Below are 19,308 nucleotides of genomic sequence, written 5' to 3'. Positions count from 1 at the left end.
AAGTAAGTATAGTAAACCAGTACTTAATGGGTATATAATTCTAGTACTGGGGAATCAAATGCTCATGTTGTTCCGATTAAGATAAGAAAATTAATATTATGCTCTTTGAGCACAATTGGCTATAAATAAAAGATTTATTATGAACCCTTTAAATTTTATGTGCACAAAATTAAGAGGGGGAAAACGATAAAAAGTTAGATGAACGTAACATGCTCCTTAAAAATTATATTGACACGTGTCATAATGATTTTCAGCATAAACAAACAAATTGATTATTTGTGCACTCTTAAATCAGTACCCAGACGATTTTTCTGTTCACTTTTATAAGACTGGGATAAGTATGTATTTTGTCGGTAAATATGTAAATACTGATAAAGGAAAACTCACACCGGGCACCTGTAATGTCAATATTTAATCACTAGTATTTCTCCAGACATAGTTATTGTAACAACCAACCCGACTCTTATCTGAAAAATAAATTATTTGCAAAAAAGAAATTAACAAAAAAATTTTTCAATTTAATCGGAAACTAAAAACTTTTAACATGGAAGCGCGGAGTGATTTGGCCGAAGGCAGGGTAAACACTGGGGGCTTTTATAAAGCTCAGCATAAAAGAAACCCCGTGTGATAGCAGAGAAAGTGATCAGTTCTTTACAAATCGATAAGACTTTTTCGTTCAACAGTCGGAAAGTTCCACCAGCTACAATTAAGTCGAATTTTAATAGCTGTGAATATATCTTTACCTGGTTTTCTTAGAATATTTCGTCACCAAAAGGAAATTATATATGATGGAAAGTCCAGAATAACAAGTACGGGTGCCATTCCAGGTAATCGATTGAAATTTTTTTGTTATCAATTTTAATTTATTATCTATCATTTTTTTAATGTAAAATTTACTAATTCATTTTCTTGTGAATTTTATCTGTCTTAACTTTTTTAAAATCCGAAAATCTTTCTTTCCCTCTGACTCGCTTTCTCCCTCTGTCTTTCTCTCTCTCTCCTTATTTTTAGGTTCATATTTGAAATCTTGATTAATTAACACGTTCAAGGAATTGATTATATGCGTGATGTCAATGGCCACGATACATCATATGTTCGTCCAGTGCCAATGTCCTACTTCAGCTGAAGAGCTAGGGTTGGACATTTTAGAATTGTAATTAACATGAAATCCTATTTGAATGTACATATTATACCTTGAGATAAGATTTCAAAAGCACAGAGAACTACCAAGCTTGCAGTGTTTACAAGCGACTTTATCTTGACTTTTGACAGGATAGCGTGTATTTAAGGCTACCAAAATATTTATCAATTACACACTTCAAAGTTCTGTCATCATGGCATCCACTTGCGACTCCAAGTATGCCAGACCGACTTTATATCTCGGTGTAAAGAATTTAATATATTTCTTAACGTTACATGAGATATAATGGCGTAAAACTTTTCCCTTCAGATAAATTTGTTTGAATGAAACACGACACACTAACTTTTTCTCTCAGTAGAAGTACGTTTTCTAATTTTTAAAAATTAATTTTGATTTGCGTCAATGGCGATGTTACATATTGTTTCTGTTTCGTTAATCCAAGTCTTTATAATACATGTACATTGTGTTCAATTTTGACGTAAACGATAATGTTCGATTTTATATGAAGCACGCAAAACAGGGATATTGCACTCAGTTAACTTTTCAAGGGCATGCAGTATCCGAAAATGTAAGGGTTTTTTTCTACAGTTAAAAAACATTACACATTGTACAGTGAAACGTGTTTAATCCGGATATTGTATATTATGAAGTCTAGTATAATATGTTCACTTGACCTTCAAGGTGAACATAAGGATACATATTTTTTTTACTTTTGCGTAAGAAAGTTTGAGCACTTCGAAATTGATAAGTTAGTTCTGAAAAGTTATTTCACCTGCATTTAAAGACTGAAGAGAAGGAGGGGGGTAAAAAAGATTTCTGAACGTATTTTCCCCTTAATAATGCCCCTCCCCTATCAAAATCGATGCCTCATGCCTGATTTTTTTCTGCATGGAATCAAAAAACTGATTTAAAAATATTAATTAATACAACTGGTTATGTTTACTTTAATCTTGTTTCCCTCTCTAGTTTTCAGCAAATGAAAACAAGATGAAATGGTCTGCTTAATGGGCTTGATTATCATAAAATGAAATAATTATTGCAGTTTTTTCAGTCAATGTGATGATTTATTCACCCTCGGTGTACATATAGTACAACAATCACCTCGCCTTTTGGGCTCGGTGTATAGTTTATTCAGCAGGTGGCTGAATTATCGTATTGATCTCAAAAGCAATAATATTTGTATAATATTGATGTATACGTGCTTTAGAAACAATAAAACACGTGCAAACAATTTTTACAAATCTTCTCTTAAATTCTTTAATATCCAAAGTCCTTAAATTGACATAAAATTCATTAGTTAAGCAACTGTCGTTAAAGAAGACTTATGTCCAAATCAAATAAAGAAAATCTGAAACTTTCGAAAAATATTTTGTGTCCAAATATTCGATAAGAGAAAACAGGTGCCGCAAAAGAAAAGATTTACTTAAACGGTTGTAATTTACCCTCAACGACCAATAATCCCTCGGTGCAGCTGTCGTTTTTATCCATGTTCAATAACAGAAAATTTACGAGGCCCTGGTAATTGCTTGTTACAATAGGAGAAACTGGTATTATAAATCTTCCCAGAGCAAGCAATCCAGGAAGAAGATCATACACAATCATCTCCAACCAATGCGTCCAAATCACTTCACTTTTGTTTGATTTTTTAAAATATTTGTTTGAAAGCTCTTACTAGAAGATGACTTAATCACAAAAATTTGCAGAAGCGGACATGCTCTCTGACGAAAATTGAAAACAGATATAATGATACATGATATTTATTATAGGCGAATTCAATAGAACGACATTCCATCTCATGCTAAATTTTATCCAAATCTTTTACAATCAATGCGTTCGAAAATATTACTGACAATTTATTTGATCTCTCTTCGTCAACGGAAGCAGAGATAACAGAGAATCATATGTTAAAGAACATACGGTTGTAACTATACCACTGAGGCAAGTGAGACAAATACCTAAGTTAAATTTTTAAGTTCTCCGAAAAGTGAAAGTTTTACTTTGAACTGTAACAACTTTGTCCTTAGTAAATTATTTCAATATTTGTTTAAATTTCTGTAAATCGTCAGAAGCTTCATTATATAGTTGTAACACATTTAATTAATAATAGTTCAAAGTATTTTAAAACTCTAAAAAATTAAGTCTTTAATTTATAAAATCAAGGTTTCGACCCCCCCCCCCCCACCTCGGTCAAGAACTACGACCCACCCCTCCCTGAACCCTTCTCTCAATCATTATAAAAATCCGAACCTAGTTACGGCCTTGGAAATCAGCTACTGACCATGCCTCTTAGGAGGAATGCCACACCACAATTTTATTTAATCAATAGATCTTTAAGTCATCCCTTTTAAACAAAGGTTTCAGCATAGAAAGATCATTATTAGCTCTGATGACCTTTTTAATCTTGTAAACAATTTTTTGCTTGTTTAATATATGTACATGATCCCCTCTTTTACTGAAATATGAATTCTTTGTTGTGCCCATGATGTAAAAAAAATGTTTTCTACAAGTCTGTCTTTATCTAAAGAATCAGAGTGCTTATATGATCTTTCCAAAAATCATATTTATAACCAAACCAAGCAATGCATACAATGTATATGTAATATTGTGCTATATTGTTGGAGGATGTAAGAAATCACACACCCCAAACTCTGGAAACCCTGGATCCGTCACCGATCATGTACTGTCATTATTATGATGTTTGATAACGATCAAACACAAGAAATAAACGGTCTTTAATGATAAGTGGACAAGGGAAAATACATTGATGCTTGCCTTTCAGCTCCCTTGTGTTTCCGCTTCCGGAAAGTTAGATCCCTGTAAACACGAAAGCCCTTGTATTTTCTTCTTTTAATAGCGGATAATTCATGGAATTTCTATGATGGGCATAGCTGAGCTCTGGAATTAGATGGCTTGAAGTTTTCTTTAAACTCCAGAAAGCTTTTAATGGTCAGAGAAGCGATACCGCATATTGATCTATAGTGGACAGTCCTACTGGGCGAAGGACTTTCTATTAAAAAGTGTTCTGGTTAAAAGAAAGGCTAGCAATGTAATTACACACACACACACACACACACACACACACACACACACACACATACACACACAGAGAGAGAGAGAGAGAGAGAGAGAGAGAGAGAGAGAGAGAGCAGGTGATCTAATGGGCTAATGAATCTGCAGATGTTGAGACAGATTGTGAACAAATTCATCTACTCTACAAAAAATATTTTTGTTCAGCTAAACTTAATGATTAGTTACTTCATCAAAATTAAGAACAAATTGTACATGTATCTTGTCGAACATAAAACGGAGTAGATATTTTATAGAAGTACACTAGTCTCAGAAATGACCTCCATATATCGACCATTTAACCAAGGTAAAATTACATGTAAAATGTATTGTTTTATGCTGGTAATTATTCGCTTGAAAGCCTGTTTTTCCACTCAACTGTAATTTCCAGCCAATAATTATTTTCTTCAATTTCATGATTTCGTAAATTATCTTGAGGCAGCTTCTCCGCCATGCCAGGGCACTGAGCTGCAAGATTTTAATTAAGGATATAGTGGTCTTCTCTTAACAGACATTTCGAGTCGCTGTCCGTTTTTTTTTTTCTGTCTTCCTCTCCAATCGACATAAAAAGCTTCTACTGTACCATGTATAGTCAGTAATCAGAGACCAATTAAAAGATACAAAATGGTTATTCAATATCTCGGCGCTTGTTAACCCTCACAAAATCCATCTTTCATTCCGTAGGTTTATGGTGGGAAACACTTGCAGTACATATTTTCCAACATTCGTTTCAAGAATTTATATATACTTTACGTAATAATATATGTATACTTTGCTATGATTGATTGATTGTATATTGTTTAACGTCCCTCTTGAGAGTTTTTTCACTCTTATGGAGACGCCATCACTTGCCGGAGAAGAGCTGCTAGTTTTGTCTTATACTCAGCACTAAGGTCATTGAGCAGGGAGAGATCTTTTTCGTGCCAGCGCCTCCTAAGACACGGGACCTCGGTTTATACGGTCTCATCCGAAGGACTGGTCTCCACGTCCTACAGTGGGATCCGAACCCGCGACGTAAGGATCGACTCCTTACGACTCTAGAACAGACACTCTAACCATTTGCTGTGAATCCCATCATTATTTTTTTTTCAATCATGTAAGAACGCCATCTTTTGTCCTTGTAGGACCTTCGTATACCAAGAACTTAGGGCGGATTATAAAGTCTAAGTTAATTGATCAATTCCCAGGTCGAACAGTGGGATTAAATCCATTGTTGTTTAATTACGACTCTAGAACCGCAACGCCTTGCAACAAGGTTATACCGAACTCATCGGGATGAAGTCATGGTACTTTAAAAATATAATCCTTACAAACATACATAGCGGGTTTAAATATATGATCAACCAAGCCTTTTTTCTATACTCCTCTAAGATATAAGCAGCATCAAATCAAATTAAAACTAAAAAATTATAATTTTTCAACTTAATACACAACCATTCCCCACGATAAATTAAAGTTCGAGTTTTTCGATATCATTTACAGCTGCTTGTTCAATAAAAATTGAACTCGTGAAATTTACTTACCTTGTTTTTGCTCATTTGCAAAATTATTTGGTTAAAAATATTTGCATTGTACACACAACTCCTCTGAAGTTAACAAAAAAAAAAAAAAAGATGCTTGAGTTTCTAGCTGATTGACACTATTTATATTGTTTTGAAGACCAGGTATTCCAACAATCTATTGGAAATCCCATGGGTAACGATTGCGCCCTGTTATTAGCAGATCATATTAAGCAGAATTTGTCCAAAATCTTATACGTGAAAAGAAGAAAACACTTGCTTTGGCCATCTACTCGACATTTAGATATATTGACAGGTATTGTCAATTAACAATGGTTATTTCCATTCTTATATCGATACGAGATATCCCGTCCGATTAGATCGAGATAAAAGATACCACAGTGTCTGACTTTTTTTTTCATATTTGAATATTATTGACAAACAAGTTGATGAAACAAGAATATCATAAGTTTTGTTTAAAGTCATTATTTTGTAAGTTCTGTGATCGATACAATGACCTTGTCAGCAGATACAATTTATCATTGAGTCAAATGCTGACTGACGTTTTTCATTCTAATTGTTCGGCCATTAATTACACACTGTATTGACGACGGGTTTTTCCGTTGTTTCCCGATCATTACAAAAAGCGGATATGACCGGTCGGCATGGGATGCTTACTCCTCCATGGCACCTGATCCCACCTCTGATGTTTTGATTATATTGTATAAGGGACTTTTGAGCTTCAATACTGTATATTTCTTCCAAAACGCTTTTCGATTGAGAAAAAGCATAACAGTATATCAAAATGCAATGTGTTTCGCTGCAGAAGTTTATATCTAAAAAATGCATTGGCATAATTGACAGCTAGAGTGCATGCCCGTGAAAATAGTGTATTTATCGCACACAAATATGTGCACTGCTTCTCATTTTATTTAATTGATTCCATGCATTTTTAAATTTTCTCCTGTACATGTAAATGAAAGGAAAGTTGTAGATGCAAAAAGGCACCACATCACGCATCATCATGCAAACTAGTATCATTAACATTAATGATAGTTCCTGCACTTGAAGTCCATGAGTTATTTTACTGCGCAGGGCTTACGGAAAAAATAAAATTCATAATCCGAAAAAACAGCATATCGCTCAAATCAAGAGATTGATAAACTTGTTAAATTGTAGATATTGAGCCGCAATTATTGTACATGGCGGATTTTTACGTTGGATTTGAATGGGAGGGTTGGTCATTACAGTTAAGTGTTACTTTATGCAGTTAAAAGCTAACCTAAAAAGTCTACATCAAATTTCATGATTTTAAATTAAGATTTCTAAACTGTATTCATTTTTTAATCATTAAATAAAAAACTCAGCTTGTTGGGTTTCTTTTGCATGTCAGTATAGGAATATATATTGTTTATATGTCAGTATCGTAATATGCCGAATTTAATTAAACAAATTAATAGGAAATGTGAATTATAATAATAATATTGACACTACCAGGGCAACACTTAATCATAATTATTGATCTCCAAACTTTCGATCTCCATGTTGATTTAAGTTTGTTCAAATAATGGACACTAGGGCCAATATAGGGCTGAAATCTCAGACAAAATTTTACGCAATACATACACTTCAGATCTCAGTTCAAAATTTACACAAAACATGCATAAGATATATTTGCTGACAAGGTCAAGAAAATTTATGAAACATAAAGATCCAAAACAGTCCTATTGAAATTCAAATCTTATGACTTATTATACATGTATGTCATACGCCTTCTCAGCAATTTACGAGGGATATTCTAAAAATAATGACACTTGGCTATTTTCACCCACATTTATTAATCTCTAATGTTTTTATTAGTCCCTTCCCTTCAAAGTACTCATCCCTGGCCTGAATACATTTTTAAGACGATCAATTCACTTTTGAAAACATTTTTCGTATATACGCATCAAAAAGGACACCCCTAATATGCTTTTAAATTTTCTACCTTAGAGAGTGGGGTCTTTTTCCAGATAGGTTAAATTTAATTTTCGGGAAGACAGAGAGAAGTTGCATGGATCTAAATCTGTGCAAAACAGGGGTTTGGTGAGGCAGTTAAGTTTTCCGGCCCCGTATTTAGAAATTTATATTGGAAAAGATGCTTGAATTTCTTATTGAAAATATCCTCGTTACGGTAGTGTTTGGAAATCATGTCTTCAATATGTTAGAGCTCCTATGGTACCAGTTGCGACCCGTTTATAGCAGACCTAATTTTTTTTTGTATTCATATATTTGAAGCAAAATTCATTTTTAAACTTTTTCATGAAAGGAAGAGGTCTCTTGTTGTTGTCTTTAACTAAAAATTTAGATATATCGTCATTCGACATCGTCCTATTTTTAAACAATATTCATTTTCATTCTTACAATATTTCAATTTGTCCTGATATATATGCTGATTTTAAAAGTAAATTGGCATTTAGATTTTAAGTGTATTTTTTAGTGTAATTGACGGTGTCTTAAAATATTTTTTTTTAAGAAATTCATACTGTTTTGCATGTTTAAAAAAATTTACACACAATAACTTTTCTGACATAGAAACCAACCCCACCTCCTTTAAGTTGAATATATTCTGATATTTTTCATCCACATTGAAAGGCCATTATTTTCACACTGAATTTTCTTCAATATTTTCACCGTTCACGGTAGCCTAGTAGTAGAGCGTTCGCTTCATGATCGGGAGGCCCGGGTCGATTCTCGTTCCCGGCGCCGCGTCCAACCTAAGACGTAAAAATAGGTAGCGACTGTTCCTTCACCAAGCGCTCGGCATCAGAAGTGAAAGTCACGGGTCTTTCGGATATGACCTTAAAAACGTAGGTCCCGTGTCACGGTAGGCGCTGGCACGATAAAGATTCTTCATGGCACCTGATCCCGTGTTTAGAGTTCTGTGTTGCTCTTTCCTGATTTAAAATGAATGGACTATGGAGCTTGATCACTGTTGTTATTTTGATAGACTATATATTATTATATTTCCATTTCTAATATTTTTCTCTGTGATAACTCTTTGCAAGTTAGGGGAGTTTATTTCTTGACAATTCTGCCGGAATGTAAATTAGGCAGGTCGATAGGTCAGGAGCTAAAGAGGCCTAATATGCATGCAAATCTCATGCGCATCTGTCTCTGTGTCTGACGCTAAGGAGGCCAATTATGCATGTAAATCTCGTGCGGCTGCCTTTGTGTTTGACGTCAGTGGGCGAGGATTATTGAAATTTGCATGGGAGTCCTCGTGTTAATTAAATCGATTAGTCTACATTTTTAGCTCACCTCAACGAAGTTGGGGGAGCTTCTGTAATACCCTTGGCGTCGGCGTTTCGGGTTAAGGTTAAGTTTTTTGGAGCAGTTTTCTTTTTAAGTACTTCTATGTCTTATATTGATTAGACATGCATGGAAGATGTTTCTAGTGTGTTTCATTGTACCAGTCAAAGTTTCAGATGCTGCAATTTCAACAAAGGAATGACCAGGTTAATGTTTTTGGAGCAGATTAACATTTTTGGTCCTATATTGATTAGACATGCATGGAAGATGTTTCTAGTGTGTTTCATTGTACCAGTCAAAGTTTCAGATGCTGCAATTTCAACAAAGGAATGACCAGGTTAATGTTTTTGGAGCAGGTTAACCATTTTGCTGCAGTTTTTGGTGTAGGTCTCATTTCCGAGTAACTATAAGCCCTATGTTGACCAAACTTGCATGGATGGTACATCTTAGGATGCACTCTACCAGGCTTGCTTCGGGTAGCTGAATCTGACCTACATTTTCCACATGAGTGAACAGGTTTATGTTTTTAGTGCAGGTCTCATTTCCAAGGGACCGGTCACGGTAGCCTAGTGGTAGAGCGTTCGCTTCGTGATCGGGAGGCCCGGGTTCGATTCTCGTTCGCGGCGCCGCGTCATACCTAAGACGTAAACAAAGGTAGTGACTGTTCCTTCGCCAAGCGCTCGGCACTAGAAGTGAAAGTTATGGGTCTTTCGGATATGACCTTAGAAACGTACGTCCCGTGTCACGGTAGGCGTTGGCACAATAAAGAACCCTCACTGCTCAAAGGCCCTGAGTGCCGAGTATAGGTCTAAATTTGAAGCCCTTCACCGGCATACGGTGACGTCTCCATTTGAGTGAAAAATTCTCGAGAGGGACGTTAAACAATATACAATCAATCAATCAATCATTTCCAAGGTACTATGAGCCATATAATGACTAAACTTGCATGGATGGTACATCTTAGGATACATACTACCGAACTTGCTTCGGATGCTGAATCCGACCAACATTTTCCGGTTGAGTGAACAGGTTAATGTTTTTGGTGCAGGTTTCATTTCCAAAGTAGTATGAACCCTATAATGACTAAACTTGCATGGATGATACAATTTAGGATGCATACTACATGTACCAGACTTGCTTCAGATGCTGAATCTGACCTATATTTTCTGGAAGAGTGAACAGGTTAAATTTTTTGGTGCAGGATTCATTTCCAAGTAACCGTGAGCCCTATAATGAGCAAACTTGCATGGATGGTTTATCTAATGGTGCATTCTACTAGGCTGGCTTCGGATGCTGAATCTGACCTACATTTTCTGGATTAGTGAAAAGGTTAGTTTTTTAATACAGGTTTCATTTCCAAGTAATTTTGAGCTCTATGTTGAGCAGACTTGCATGGATGATACATCTTAGGATGCACACTAATGGACTTGCTTCAGATGCTGAATTCGACATACATATTCCAGATAATGGACCCGTAAAAGTTATGGATGCAGGTCTATTACCAAAAGAGTATAAGGCTTATATATAAACCAAACTTGCACAAATGATGCATCAAGGGATGAAAACTTTCAAACTTGCTTCAGATGATGGATTTTAGATACGTTTTCATAAAGAACAACTAGTTTGAAGTTTTTATATAGGTTTATTCCAAAGTATCAAATCAAAATTGCATAAATTTTGCATTTTTGGATGTACACTTTTTGTTGGGTAATTGTGTGACTTTGCCTTACTGAAAGACAACATTCGTTGAGGTGAGCTCTGTAATCTCTGATTACCTATGTTTAAAGTCCAAATCTACAATTTTATTTCACAATTAAATGGAAATATAAGGAATCACTGTCTAGTTTTTATGTAGGTTTATTCCAAAGTATCAAATCAAAATTGCATAAATTTTGCATTTTTGGATGTACACTTTTTGTTGGGTAATTGTGTGACTTTGCCTTACTTAAAGACAACATTCGTTGAGGTAAGCTCTGTTATCTCTGATTACCTATGTTTAAAGTCTAAATCTACAATTTTATTTCACAGTTAAATGGAAATATAAGGAATTACTGTCCAGTTAGTACAGTATGCCAGGGACATCAACGATAGTGGGAAACATGGGAAAATTGAAGCCCGTTATGCAAATTATCCCATGTTTCCCACTATCGTTGATGTCCTGGCATACTACACATTAAACGATAGTGGGAAACATGGGAAAATTGAAGCCCGTTATGCAAATTATCCCATGTTTCCCACTATCGTTGATGTCCTGGCATACTACACATTAAACTAGACAGTGATTCCTTAATTAATTTCTGTATGTGAAGCAAAGCATATGGGCATAAAATTTAAATCGATTGCATTGATTAACAGTGTATGATAAGTAATATAAAGATAATTTATTTCATTATAGAAACGGGTCCTTGCACGTGTTTCAATAACTTTGTAAAAGGATTAAGGATACCCAATGACGCACATAAAAGAATAATTACCGTAGGTAAATAAAAATAAATTAAAATTACTAAAACCTAATACATGTTAAATATATACATATAGAGCATTTATTTCTAATCATGTATTTTTGTTTGAACCATATATATACCGGGGTAGCAATTGGTTCGATGTTGTTCATTATTATATTGATTATTTACTATTTGAGATTAATGTCAATTTACTTCAGAATGAAACCACAAAAAAAAAAAATCAATTTTACCAAAATCAAACAAGATTATTTCAATTTATTGGAATGTAAAGCGTTAATTTCCCAGCGTGTGTAATTGGTTTACTCCGCTGCTAATGATGTTTGGTTAAGTATTAACATCTGGCTAACTTCCTGGTAGGAAAGAGGCGCGGAGGAAGAATGTAGATCATGGGTGAAATGGCGATAACCTCTCTTTTGCTGATACAGATTTAGAAGTGGGCGAGATTTATGAATGAAACATATGTAGCGAGAATTCATACACCTCTGATATGCTCCTAAGACCACACTTAAAACATTAATTTCCAAAGATTTCTTTATATTTGAAATGTAAACGGATTGCATATACTTGCAATGCATACATATACTAGAACTGAAGAAGTATAAATAAAGTAGCTTTTAGTCGATATAATGTGGTCTTATATAGATGAATAGGAAATGAATCAGAGATAAAAACAGGGAGAAAATATAATTCATTTGTCTACAAACACAGAATCTTTATTTCTTTAAAAATCTTAGTTAAATTTTGTCGCAAAATTTGCATGACAGATTAGATAAATACATATATATATATAGTTTAGACTGATTTAATTATTTCAGTGAATTTGTTTTTGTTTTCTATTCTTGGTCATTTATATTTATCTTAAGGTTAAAAAGTTGTAAGTACTGAGTATTTTACATTGAATTTCTTATATATTTCAACCGTGAACGCCAGAGTACTATAAACGTTTTTTTTTCTTACTTAAGATTTTAAATTAAAATCAAATCAAACCAAATTGTCGTTGATCAGTGTCTTCGATACAATTTTAAAAGCTGAAGGTTTACTTTGAATAAAAGCAGTAGAAAAAAATCTGGTAAAAATATCAATAAAACAACGTATTGTCTCTAAGTCACGAGCTGCAACTATAAGTTAAACATTCCAAAGATCCTTGTATTAAATTCCAGTAATATAACTTATGAACTGATGTCAACAGATGGCATGTTGAATTCTCATGTGCAACATTTGTGAACTCATCGGATTGCAATTAAATCTTAATTAAAAGAATGTTTATATTTTTGTTAGCGAAATGCCACTTGACTCTAGACACGTGTAGTTATTTTCGATATTTTTATGGGATTGTCAAAAAATAAGTAAAAGAACACATATGAAAATAATTAAAAGCACTTTTACACTCTCGCAACATTCTCCAAATGCCAAATGTCTCAGAAACGGATGCAGACAAAACTTTCAAGCAATAACATGCATTATTAAATTAAATTGAAGAGGAAAATGTTGTATTTTTGATTTATCACGGAGTAACTAATTCTCTTGTCTAAACGTTGAATCTTGTGTTACCGCAATGACTATAAATTCTTAGTTAATTGGAACAAAGCTGCTTAAATTTGTTTGTAGCACATGTACATAAAATATTATTTTTTCTCAATCTCTTTTTTTTCAATGTAACTTATTTTAAATATCATTTTTTCTCCTGTTTTCTCTTTTAACAATCTTATAAGTGAAAAAGAAAAACTATCCTTCAATAGATCTATTCTTTTTTCATAGTTTGAAAGAAATCTCATCAACCATCTGTGCATTGCAATAACAAAGCTCCATCAGCCGGTGCTGTTTGTTTTTGTATTGTCTAGAAAATCAATTTCAAATAGAATGTTTTAATATATTTTGTCCGATAACGATATAAAAAAAAGTCCACTTCATAAGGATTCTATAATATCCAAGGTCTTCAAAGCATGCTCAATAACTATACAAACGCTCTTTGTAAAATCGTCCAATTATATTCCTGCTGTATTTATGTCAATGAAGCCAAAAACATAACTACCGTCTTCTTTGTTGCATTACTTCTAATGATACTCGAATTGCGGCGTCCATTTTCAATTATCCTCTCTGCTAAGAAGTATCATTTCCCTCATATTTTCTTTAATCTAGTATTATGAAACGATCATTAAGCATTAGCAGTGATTTTTGTTGATATATATAACACTGCCTCGATGAATTCACCGAAAATCTATCGTATGTAATCCTTTAAAACTTTGATAATCATATAATTGTTATTTATAATCAAAAGTTTTTAGGAAGATTGATTTCAATGTCGGGAGAGGTAAAAGATCGAATCTGTTGATATTTGAAAGATTCAGCGGAGAAAATCAGATAATGCAGTCAAATAAAATGTCTGATTTTCAAGGAAAGTTCAAGGTCAAATTAACAAGATTAGATGAATGCATCTGACGTCATTCGTCTTGTTTGCGTCATTAGATGGGCGAATATGAATTTCTCCTTCCCTACTAGATATTCAGTTTCAGCAAAACTGTCCAAAAACAAAAACATATGTAGATTTAATTCTAGACCTGTATTAATTTTCCACTTTGCGTGACCTTATACACATATATTAAGGTAGTGTTATTGTTTGAATCTTTCGCATATCAGCAACAGTATTTTAAAGTAAACTTGTGATACAGAAAACAATTATTCCAGTGACGTAATTTTTGAAAGATGATTTTAAAATACTGATAAAGAATTTTTCACATTTTTCTACAAGGGAGGAGGAAAACAGTTGCTGTTGCCTTAAATTCGACATTCAAATATATCTATAATTATCATATGAGGAATCGATATATCCAAGTGAAGTTGAAATTAAACCCACCACGAAGTCTGACCCATTCATTTCATATTTGGGTGTTTTACTTACTTCGGAAGATAGGGTATACAAAGTTCTAACATTTAAATTGTGTGACGCACGTGATGACTTTAGCTTTTCTATCGTCTACTTTCTCTATTTAAGTAGCAATATTCCCTTTTCCTCTACTTATGGTGTCTGTGTTTCCAAACTTTGTTGCCACTGAGGGGCTTGTTCTGAGCATTATTGATTTTAAAGGAAGACATGCTACTCACTGAAAAAATGATGTTACAGGGACCTCGGCAACCTCGTTTAAAGATTTCATCTTGTAAAAATCTATGGTCGTTACAATGCAAATATAAACTCTCATTGGGTCAACTGTTGGCTTACTTGTTTCATACCAATTGCAAGTCTTCTGTTTTTATACTGAATTTGATTTGGAATGCATACATAGCACCCACGATGAGTACCTTTTCCCACCTCTAGATTTTCAAGGGGTCAGTGTTTATGCCCTTTCCCTATATTTGTATAAATCTTCATAACGAATACTTGTGTTTCAGTTTTTATTGACAATAGATCGAGATTTTAAAAGCCATTTACAGACATCTATATTTGAAATAACAATGGTAAATTTGTCCATCCAATTTAGAAAATAGATATATTCTTTATCTTCATTCTTTATATTATATTGTTGGTTAAACACATTCTAGAAGAAGATATCAATATCCTTTAATGAAAAGTATTGAGATAACGAACAGTATATTCCAGATCAAAAGTCCATAAAACAATTTAAAGTAGGAGCAGAGCAAACACGGAGATGGGATCAGGTGCCATGAAGGAATGAGCATCCTCTGCTGACCAGTCTCACTCGCCTTGTGCTCCTTGTCATGATCGGGAAATAACTTAAAAATCCGTCGTCAATTCAGTGTGTAAATAATAGACTAACAGATAGTATCAAAACGATGATAATGATAAATTGTATTTACTGACGTGATTGTATCGACCATAAAACTTACGAAATGATGTCTTTAAACTAGACTGTTGATATTCTTGTTTCATCAACTTGTTTGTCAACAATTTACATCGTTTTAGAAATTGTTTATACATAGAGCATGTTCTTGCGTATCGAATAAACTGAGATATAAAAATTCTGTATGCAGGTGATAAAGTTATATTGCTACATAAGTTAGGGAAGTTGACGATAAAAAAGTTGAGTCTTCACGTTTATCATAGAGCTTGGTTCTAGATGACCAGTCGTTTTTCGGCAACTGGTAATATAAATTGACTTTTGCGAGGAACGTTTACTTTTAGTTTGGGACAATGTACCAAGCTCTTTTACTATATAAATATTTCGCTTATCATTTAATTCAACGAAAATAATGTATTATTTCACAGCACAAATAAGTTGTTCTTGAAGGAAACGTCAACAACCCTATTCTCAACTCCCTGTCTTCATATATAAGTGTCCCTAACATCATACCTATGACCACTAGAAAGGTTTTCTTATCTAAATCAATTCTGTACCTCCGTACTTGATACAGGTTTAAGTGTCGAAGTAAGCCATCAACTTCAGTGCTTCTCGCAAAAGTCAAAAAAGGACGGCTATATTAATAGCGAGTGGAAATGGTTCAGTGAAATGTAATTCAATTATTTAATAGTGTAAATCTGTAAAAAAAAAAATTCAAACATAAGAAACAGACTGTGGAGTGGGGATAAATGAAAAACTCACAGCATATCAAAATTTAATTTTCTTTATCATGGGGATATATTCTCAGTCTCTTAGTAGTCTTGTCCTCTTTTGATATATGTTGGCATTAAGTAAAAGTTAATTTCCTCGTCATATTTAAGAGGTAGATTTGAGGGATAAAACACAGGGTTTTTTTTTCTTTTTCTTAGCGATAAAGAAAAAATTACAAGTTTTTATTCTAGTCAAGTTAAATATCACTGGAAAACATTTTGTAAACATTGCTTTATCCCCGCAATAGCAATACAATGCACAAATTGCAGGTAGAGAAACTTTCAAATAGAATTAAAATTGTGCCAGGACTTCCTTTTCTTTTGAAAGTCATGTTTAGGGCAAAATATGAAATATTGATATTTTCCTACAATTACAAATACGTTTTTGTTGATTACATAAACGATGCAAACATCTTCTAAATGTGCTTAAATGATTTTCAAGAATATAGTTGCAGTAAATGGTGAATATATGTATCATAAAGATATATTTTATTGTGTTGACCCCTTTTCTGTATATGTGATTACTCCAGAATTCGCCTTTGGCTGTTCAAGCATGATGAAACATTCTGTACTTTGTTCATTAATCTTTTGTATGATTGTTTGAATCTGTTAAGAAGGCACCTGCTTTAGTAGCAGTCATCTCAAAACCTCATTTTCCCAGTAAGAGTAAACCAGTACAGGGTCAACAGATATTGCTATAGTCTCATTTATCAGGATATTGCATTTGCAAAGCAACTCTTGATGAGCTAGAAGTCAAAAGCTTCAAACGGTTTAAAAGAACAAAAAAAAAATATATATATAAATAATACATAAATCAATAAATATAAATTTAAAATAAAAAAGATAATTTAGATATTCAAATCTTAAAAGTGAACAACACATACAATTCCATAATTTATTAATATTGAATTTACAGGATGTTGATTTCTGTTTCTTTCAGTTTTTCAATCTTAACTTTGATATGATGGATGAATCAGAAACGAGCAGAGACAGAAAGAAAATAAGATGTAAAACAGGTTTCCGAAAACAGTTTCGACATTTTTAATCTTTAAGCAGATGCTATCGGAGGTATGTAGCATTCTTTTTCTTATAATTATAAATGTAAGCGTTTAACGACAGCAGTAGCAACACATTATTTTTGGATTCTCAGCATTGTTTGAATTGACTAAGAGACATCCCCCAAATTATTGGCACGTTTCATGGTGGCTCTGTTCTACTGAAGTGCATTTAAAAAGTGATTGTTGGTTAAACAAAGTTTCATGTTTGAATATAAGCGCATGCGTATTGAATAAGTTGCTTTTCTTGTCGATCTGAATTTGAACATACTTATTGGATTAGACTACAAGTTTTGACATATTTTTTGTAATCACTGCAAAGTGCCATTTTCACTTTTAGAAGACATTTGCATTCCTGTGCCGATAAGAGAGAGAATATTTAGTGTTCAGACAACAAACACTTTAACACAAAAAAGAGTATTGACAGAGAGCGGTGAGCACGCGAAATTTTTATATTTTTGCGTCCTATTGGCATGCTGGCAGATTCTTTACACTGATTTACATCCTTAATTCCTAACAACGACAGTCAAAGAAAGGAAGCCTATTCCACCATATCTGTTTTTTCTCCCTCGATGTGTTGCCCTCCTGCTGAAGATAAATGTATTCCTGAATATGTCATTATATCGAACACGTTAAAGATCTTGACTTGATGAGTGTTTGAATTTTGTCACACGTCGTGACGACCATCTGATATTTCAAAAAAAGAATAATCTTCTCAGCCAGTATGCTTTGCCGCTATCAACAGATGAGCCAAGATGTCCCTATCTTCAAAGTGTTAACGTGTTCGTTTTGCTACGTGTACATGTTCAAATCGGATACACAGCTTAACCTAACGTTCACGGCCTCGGGCCCTGTGTTTAAAGCTGGTCCAGCAGCGGCCCATTATAAATATTCGTACCCTCCGGGATCCATCTACCGTGCCGATCTGGATAATAGTTCTATGGTTAAACAAATATGTGAACCTCTGAGTAAACAAGAGTGTGAAAAGTGGACAACCTGTTGTCAGGCAGCGACGCAATGTTGTCAACGACAACTAAATCAACCTCCCCTGCCGAAAAATTGGTCACATTGTCCTCGGACATGGGACGGGTATGGATGTTTTGACGACACGGCAGCCGGTAGTACTGCCTATGTTAAGTGTCCCTCCTATCTTGATCATGCCAGTGAACATGGTTAGTATTGATTAATTAATTAATAGAAATGATCATGACAATTCTAAAATTCTTATAAAATGATTATGAATGAAAATAAAATTCTTTGATTTAGTATAATAATTAACTAGTAATTTTAAAACAGTGATGCAAAGAATATCGAAAGTGATTGATATTTTCCACAATGGTGGCGTATTTGATTAAAGGATTGTGAGAGTAATATGAAGATGACAAAATAGAACTTAATAATGAGAGATCTTTCTGGTACTTTGTCATTTTTTTAATTTCTTTTAATAAGAATATATATAAGAAGATATAAGAAGAAGCAAATTCTAAAGACTGCTAAAACAATCCAAACCCAATGAATTCCTGCACGATTTGATTAAAATAATCTTATTCCTTATTAAACTGAAATTCTCAAACAATGCCTTTTTGAAATAACTAAGAAAGGATAGTTTGATTTATAGATTATTGGCTCTTAATGGTAACAATAAAGGAAACTGTATCAAAAATATTTCCTCTTAATTTTTTGATAGCAGGTAATATTTCTGCCTGAAAGCTGCTCTACCAGGCTCTATCCATAAACAAAAATTAAATGACATTTATTGGAATTTTATTGCTTCGTGCCAAAATTACCAAGGATAATGCACAAATATTTCAATGTCGGACTGAATTTATTTTTTTTAAATGGAAAACTTAGTAATATACAGTTCCGAAAGAGAACCATCTAACATTTATTTCACAAAACTAATTTATTTTGGAGAAGAGTGTAATTTATGTTGCACGTATCTGGTCTAATGAGATGCACACTGACCGATACAATATTAAAACTACAGTATGAATACAAGAACCAAACTTTAATAATAAACGTGATGACTTTATTTTGTCTATCGCCAATTCCCTAAATCAAATGTCAACTTCCTTTTTTTCATACGTCTCTCCGTACAAAGTTCATACAAGAGCTGAGGTATTGCTAGTGAGCATTGGGTGAGAGATATCTGGTCAAAGAGATAAAGCATCCATTTCCAATCTAATTAAAATTAGATCTTTGACCCGCTCCATTTTGATCGCTACTT

General features: G+C 33.6%; 1 protein-coding gene across 1 annotated transcript in view; it reads left to right on the top strand.

Moving 5' to 3' along the window:
* The first annotated feature begins 627 nt into the window (after window positions 1-627).
* LOC134228820 (calcitonin gene-related peptide type 1 receptor-like) overlaps window positions 628-19,308 on the top strand; it is a 45,940-nt gene continuing 27,259 nt past the window's right edge. Inside the window, exons 1-3 of the mRNA XM_062710526.1 lie at window positions 628-827; window positions 16,967-17,094; window positions 17,422-18,253. Coding sequence (XP_062566510.1) covers window positions 17,806-18,253 — 448 coding nt within the window. The 5' untranslated portion in view covers window positions 628-827; window positions 16,967-17,094; window positions 17,422-17,805. The remainder of the gene's footprint in view (window positions 828-16,966; window positions 17,095-17,421; window positions 18,254-19,308) is intronic.

The sequence above is a fragment of the Saccostrea cucullata genome, unplaced genomic scaffold (genome assembly GCF_032062105.1).
Source record: "Saccostrea cucullata isolate Sc308-1 unplaced genomic scaffold, CSIRO_AGI_Scuc_v1 ctg566, whole genome shotgun sequence".
NCBI classification, from domain to species: Eukaryota; Metazoa; Mollusca; class Bivalvia; order Ostreida; family Ostreidae; genus Saccostrea; species Saccostrea cuccullata.
The sequence above is the reverse complement of the archived record's forward strand: the minus strand, read 5'-3'. Positions and strand labels throughout refer to the sequence as shown.